At 39.1% G+C, this 6,641-nt stretch overlaps 1 protein-coding gene across 3 annotated transcripts in view; it reads right to left on the minus strand.

The window, feature by feature from the left end:
* Positions 1 to 4,324, minus strand: part of pus7l (pseudouridine synthase 7 like) — an 8,429-nt gene extending 4,105 nt beyond the window's left edge. Inside the window, exons 1-4 of one of the 3 annotated variants that reach the window (XM_010790035.1) lie at positions 4,263 to 4,324; positions 2,507 to 3,325; positions 1,415 to 1,574; positions 542 to 755 (exon numbers count right to left, since the gene is read on the minus strand). In XM_010790035.1, the coding sequence (XP_010788337.1) occupies positions 542 to 755; positions 1,415 to 1,574; positions 2,507 to 3,281 (1,149 nt within the window). In that variant the 5' untranslated portion in view covers positions 3,282 to 3,325; positions 4,263 to 4,324. Of the gene's footprint in view, positions 1 to 541; positions 756 to 1,414; positions 1,575 to 2,506; positions 3,326 to 4,142 lie in introns of all 3 variants that reach the window. The other 2 variants (XM_010790033.1, XM_010790034.1) reach the window with 2 other exon arrangements.
* Between the last annotated feature and the right edge of the window lie 2,317 nt (positions 4,325 to 6,641).

The raw sequence follows: 6,641 nt of genomic DNA on the forward strand, positions 1-6,641 counted from the left end.
GCAGAAGTCCAGGGCAAATAATTGCAAGTCTCTTCAGTGTGCATGTCACAAAACGAGATGCATTGTGGGACATGTAGTTTATGGGCAACCTGCTTCTGTAAAGTGGTAACCGTGTAATATACGTGTTATATTCTTTGCAAGCTCTTGCGGGGCCACATAAAATGAAGTCGCGGACCGGATTTGGCCCCCGGGCCTTGAGTTTGACACCCCTGATATATAGGATGTGCATATTTTTATATATTTTTGTATTCGGGGTTGTGGGAAACGGTATTTCGATCTCTCTGTCTGTAAACACAAACTGAAAGATTGACAAGAAAGTTTGACTTTGACTTCGATACAGAAACAACAGGTCTCAGCCGTTTAAGGGTAAAGTTGGTAATGTTTTATATTTCTCATACTTTTTCCACAAATCCCATACAAAAAAAATGAACAGCGATTAGTGTGTCATCGGTGCCTACTGAGCCTGAAAATAGGATAAACTAACATGTAAACTAAACTAACCAACGAAAAAACATAAAAAATACAAAAAATGGTTCGCTACCTTTACGTTCTCCACTGCCTCCTTTACCAGCGCAGCCAGGCGAGTGTGTGTGTCTGCAGCAGAGGAGTGTGTGTCACCGTGGGGCCTCAGGTCGCGCACCACCAGGTCGAAGTGGTTCCCCTGCAGCCGGCCCAGTCTGAGCTGCTCGCTGACGGAGCGGATCTGGGTCACACACATCCCCCTCCTCTCAAACTCTGCCATCTTCTCCTTCAACCTGGTGGGGAATAACATCGAGGGGGGAAAGGAGTGGATTTATGATATTCATTAAGAGGCTTCGAAGTGTCTAAGAAGATCTGAGATTGTTCATGGGCCAACTCAAGACACTCTTTTTTTTTTTTGACAGTTTGCTTCATTTAGTCCTGTGTTGACTTTTGGTTGAATCCGAATCAGGTTTATTGCCAAGTAGGTTAACACATACAAAGAATTTGGTCAGCACATAAACACAGTATGAGGGAATACTACTGTATATATACTGTTGCTAAAAAAATTGAACATGAGCAAAAACAGAACTACATCAAAAGGAAACATCTCAAAAAAACGATTTGACATAACAAAAATAAAGATAAATATTGAATAAATATACAATAAACTAAGTAAAGCAACAATAATTTAAAAAAATACAGAATATTAAAGTTTGGAAGTGGAGAGCTGTTCAGATTTTAAAATAGGTGAATCTAGTAATGTGTTGCTGTGTGTTTGGATTGCGAGGGGAGTTGGTGTTGTTGAGTTTTCTTAGTTTGTGAAGCACTTATTTTCCCCTTTTGTGCTATTTAAAGATGTATTGAGTAAAAATGGTGGTAGCTTGTTGTGTACCCAACTTTGAAATAGGTTATTCCCAAACCAAACCAATCCCTCACAGAAACACAGCTGTACCTCTGAGTTGAGACCTTCTTGACCACCATGGACTGGAAGGTGATGGCTCTCTTGTCTTTGATCCCAGCGTAGGTGAAGTCTGACGGGAGGACCCCGAGAGACGCTGCCATGTAGCTGATCGCCTCCAGAGTCTCCAGGTTCTCCTTTCGCAGAGTGAACCCTGAAAGAGAGGACACACACGAAACAAGGATGTTTTCATTTCAATTGCAAGTTTTTTTTGTTATTTGTACTATGAAGAACAGTCTTAGTACATTGTTTGACTGGACCTTCATTCGGTGTGACCTTAATGGACCAAAAGCTATTTTAAGATATCAATTGCTGTGTGATATTTGTCATCTTGTGAGGGTCAACTGACTCCTGTAAAAGAAACGAATATCTGTTCCTATTTGTACTGTAATTGTTTTTCTGTTTTTCTTTAATTAGCCATGGCACCTTCACAAACATCAACAAAATTGACCACTTGATTTTTTTTTAAACAAGAAGGCCAACATTGCAGATTACATGCGTGTTTGCTGATTCTATATGTGATGTTTTGTTTCTTTCCGTTAACTGTCAAGTGGGAACTAAGTATTTTGTTGTAAGACGTTGTGTTTCTCTTATTTTCACACATTTTACATGACATGTCACTTGTTAGATGCTTTTATTGAAAGCGACTAACATACTCGATACTGTGGGCAATCCCCACAGGAGCAATTTGGGGTGAAGTGTCTCAGGGACACAACGACATGCTGACTGCAGTGGGGTTTGAACCTGTGCTCCCCTGATCCCCATACCAAGGCTCTATCCACTGCGCCACACGCCTCCCATGATTGGCTGTGACTAAGAAAATAGGAAGGACAGACCATCTATTTCTATTGATTTATTTTTATAAATATTTGTTCAGGTATGTTTTGTTTACAGAGATATGTGTTGTAAATAATTGTTATACATTAAGTTGTGCACACCACGAACGGAGCAAATAAAAAGGAAATGAAATGATCTCAGTGTTTTATGATTGCTGAAATGTTAATGGTCAAAAAAAGGCATTTGGAAAATATTTCCTGACATTGAAGTCATGATCAAAATGTAAAAGTCTTTGATTCTACACCATACCAGTGTAGACTTCTTCTTCTTTCCGTTCCTCTGCGCTCCTTTTCTTCGGCCTCCCTTGCTCTCTCAGCCTCACGGAGATGGCCGTCGTCCCCTGGTCGGTGAAGCTCTTCGTCTCCACCAGTTTGCCGAACCTCCGGCTCAGGAAGTGGTGCACCACCGTCCTGTGGTCCTTATCGTCGTCGGGTCCGAACGTATAAGACGAGCCTCGCACTTTGGCGTCTATGAACCTGAAGAAGTCCTCCGCCTCGTCCTCGGTGACCAGCTGGGAGAGCTCTCTGTAGTCGGGGTCTTCCCTCACTCTGATCTCAGGCTGGATGGTGACGGTCATGAGGAAGGGGAAGCGGTGTCGGACGGCCCGGTGGACGTTAGCTCTGTGGTGTTTGTCCGTGAAGGATCCCAAGGACAGCTCCTGCTTGGTTGGCTTCTCTTTGAGAGTCAACACAAACTGCTCCAGCTCCTCACTCACCGACTGGCCTAAAATCACACTTAAATCAAAACTCCCCGGGCTAGGAATGGTGACATCGAGCCCACAATCAGCCGCGACATCATTGTCCTGCGAGGAGTGATTATTCCACTTACATTCTGCACCGGTTTCATTGTTCTCATCTGAGGAGGCACTGTCCGGTGTGTTTGTGGCTGTGTTAACACGCTGCCCACTTGTGTCTATCTCAGTCACCACAAAGTCTTTGATAAAGTTTTTGATGCTTCCGAGAAAGCCTTCATGGTTTGATATGAAGCACGCAGGGACGGTCGTAGCATCACTGTCCTGCTTCATGGTCACTTCATCCAAAAACTGTACCGTCTTCAGTTATTTCGTTACTGAAAGGGACAAAGATAAACACAATTATTAAGCTGTTACAGACAAGGGTAAAAGAGATACACTTAAGGTTATTTTACAGTGCATGAGATATACTTAAGATACATTTTAATGAGTGGATTTAGAAGAGAATGTACAAATGTATGCAAAAAATAGAGAAAAAGACCTGAGAGAGTCAGAGAACGTTCATATTTTAAGGACCAACTCTTTTTAAATTGGCTTTAATTTGACTTTCTTTTCATTCTTGTCTTATTTAGTCCTGATTTGACTTCTGTTGGTTTTAGAATCAGGTTTATTGCCAGTTAGGTTTACACATACAAATAATTGTATTTAGTATATACATAACACAGTACGAGGAACTAAGTCATAACAAAAAGAGCAAAAAAATAACTATAATAAAAAGGAAACATCTTAAAAAACGATTTAGCGTACAAAAAACAAAGATAAATATCATCTCAGAATATACAAAAAATACAATATTAAAGTGGAGAGCTGTGTAGATTTTAAACAGGGAAGTGTGCAACATATTCGGAGGATTTAAATAATCTAGTAATTGATGTAGAATTAAGAAGAGAAAGTAAAAATGTATACAAAACTAACACAATGTAATGAGAATCTTGTAAATGAATATGATACATAAGGCTGAAACGCATTAGACCGGAGCAGATAATACTATGAATATAACCCTGCCTTGTTAAAGCTGTCAGATGTTCAAAAAGATAACATATATGCTTTATTTCTGCTTAAACCTCGGTTATACATGCAAAACAGCCAGCCAATTTACAGTAATAACCCTATTTTCCTACAAACAAATCCTACCTCTGAGAGCTGTAACGTGACCTGCTACAACAAAGGAAGCGGAGCGCATACCTGTCTTTAAAACGGACATAAACATGTATCGTACAAGATGAATGATAGCTGTTTGTTTACTACACTAACCTGCACGCGGTATGTAAACGAGGAGCTGTTGATGTAAACACAACACCGCCGAAACAATTCAGTGTACTTCCGCGTCATGTGACCGTCACGTGACCTTTCTTAAAGGGACCGTAGGCACACTGTGGTTCAGGACCATAGACTGTATTTTTAGCTTACCTTTTTACACAAGTATTCTACAAATACAGAGTAAAAAATGTAATGGAAAGGAAAGAAATATAAAGAAAATTGTGATTAAAAACAAAAGGAAACATTTCAAGTCAAACTTTTTACCAAATACACATTTGGTTTTGATTGCTTTCTTATTTTTAATATTTTTAATAGTGGTTCCATAATGTTGTAATTGTTCAGGACACGCCACAAAATCGACTAAAATTGTACTAAATGAGCATAAAAAATGTGTGCGCTCTTAAGAAAATCTAAATTATAATTTTGTGGTTATTTACCTCCTAATTTAAATGATGTTGGATTACTATTTTACTATGCTCTTAGCAAAACTACAAGACTGCAGATAGGAACTGAAATTACACAAAGAGGTAAACACTTATTTGTGTATGACTTACTGGTACTGGATATTTCACATACTTTAACCCACTTAGTGTTCAACACCACTTACAATCATAAGTTGTTTGTGTTACAGCACTTACATTTTGTCTCATGTCTTACCTTCATGTACTGCATCGAATAGTTGTCTAGTTGATTGTGAAAACAATTTGAAACTTGAGGGCAGGAAACAGCACTCATACACAGTTCCTGATCTCCTGAATTTTTAATATGCTTCCAAGTGTACAGATACAAATGTATCCACATCTGCTGGCTGATGTTGGGTAAGGAAGAAAGGAAATGTCACTTTTTGAAACAAATATGTCATTACTTATATTTTCCTTTATGTTAAAGACAGATATTATGCATTTGATGTGTATTTTTTCCATACCTCATTCCGTAACATTTGACTACTGTAAGTAAGACATTAGTGATCACAGATACCCCAAAAGAGACTAATTTATTGTGGTATGTGAGTTGTGAGTGGAATGGAAGAATGGTAAGTGTAGTGTTTCTCAGAAGAGAGGGTCCGTTTCCTGTTAAAATAAGTTGAAATAAAAATACTCATAAGTACACATTATGTAGTATGGACCATTTCAGAATCAGGTAGATAAAAGGGGCCCTATTATGCTAATCTTTCGGTTTCATATTTTGTGCCTTTACTGGGACATGTCTCCATGCTTTTTTGTTCAAAAAGGTATTTATTTTTCTCATACTGCCTGTGCTGCAGCATCTCTTGTCACCCTCCGTCTGAAACCAGATCCCAGTCTGCTCTGATTGGTTAGCTGTCCGACTCTGTTGTGATTGGTCAACCGCTTAGAGATGTCCCGCCCCTTAGATGGGGAGGGCCTGCCTCCCCCTCTCAGCCTGTGATCAAAAACAACAGTGCTGTGGTAACTTGACCTCTAAAGCGTACATCTCTGTGAAGCCTATACTGTGGATTTATAGAACTTTAGGCTACACCTATTGGCCATTAACAGCAACAAAATGAGGAGAGTGAACGCGTGGTTGAAATGGAGTTTCATTTGTGTCATCAGTTTGAATCGGGTAAGTGGTTTTCATTTGTTCAGTGTCAACTAAAACCAGGGGCTCTTATGGTTTGTAAGAGCAAACTATTTGGTAAAACGTTACTGTTATCAGAAGCTTAAATAAAGTTGTTTATTTCAAATCAATTGAACAATTCCATATGTCATGTTTAAGCCCAAATGTAATACATTTCCAGGCATTATTACAGTAATTTCAGGACAATATTACACTAGCTGATGCTACTAGAAAGTCATTTAATGGATTGTGTTTCTGCTGTTGTAGGTTGTCAGTGTCCTGCTGTTAACATTCAACAGTCTGGCACTGCACAGTTCCCTTCAACATTTGAAGGTAACACATGTACTGCATATTAACTATATGTATAGTTCTGATATAATAGATTTCAAGGATTCTTTGAGTTTGAAATTTTTCAGAAAAAATTACAAACTTTACCATTAGAAATTACTAAAGGCAACAATCCAGAGAGTATCGCTGCTTGAATGCATGACTACACAGGACAAGTTGCTCAATGTGTTTGTGCTTGTTTTCTCCACAGACAAATCATGAAGGCATTCATTTGAGATATTCTCTTTACATCCCTTATCTGATCTTTGCCATTTTTGGTTTGTATGGGGCCTGCAAAATGAAGAAATGGGCACTTATAGTGGTGGGTAAAGAAAAACACAAGTTTGTATTGTCATTGGAAGTAGAATTAATAAACATGTGTGTATGTGTGTGTGTGTGTGTGTGTGTGTGTGTGTGTGTGTGTGTGTGTGTGTGTGTGTGTGTGTGTGTGTGTGTGTGTGTGTGTGTGTT

Source organism: Notothenia coriiceps, unplaced genomic scaffold (genome assembly GCF_000735185.1).
Source record: "Notothenia coriiceps isolate Sejong01 unplaced genomic scaffold, NC01 NC01_scaffold00033693, whole genome shotgun sequence".
NCBI classification, from domain to species: domain Eukaryota; kingdom Metazoa; phylum Chordata; class Actinopteri; order Perciformes; family Nototheniidae; genus Notothenia; species Notothenia coriiceps.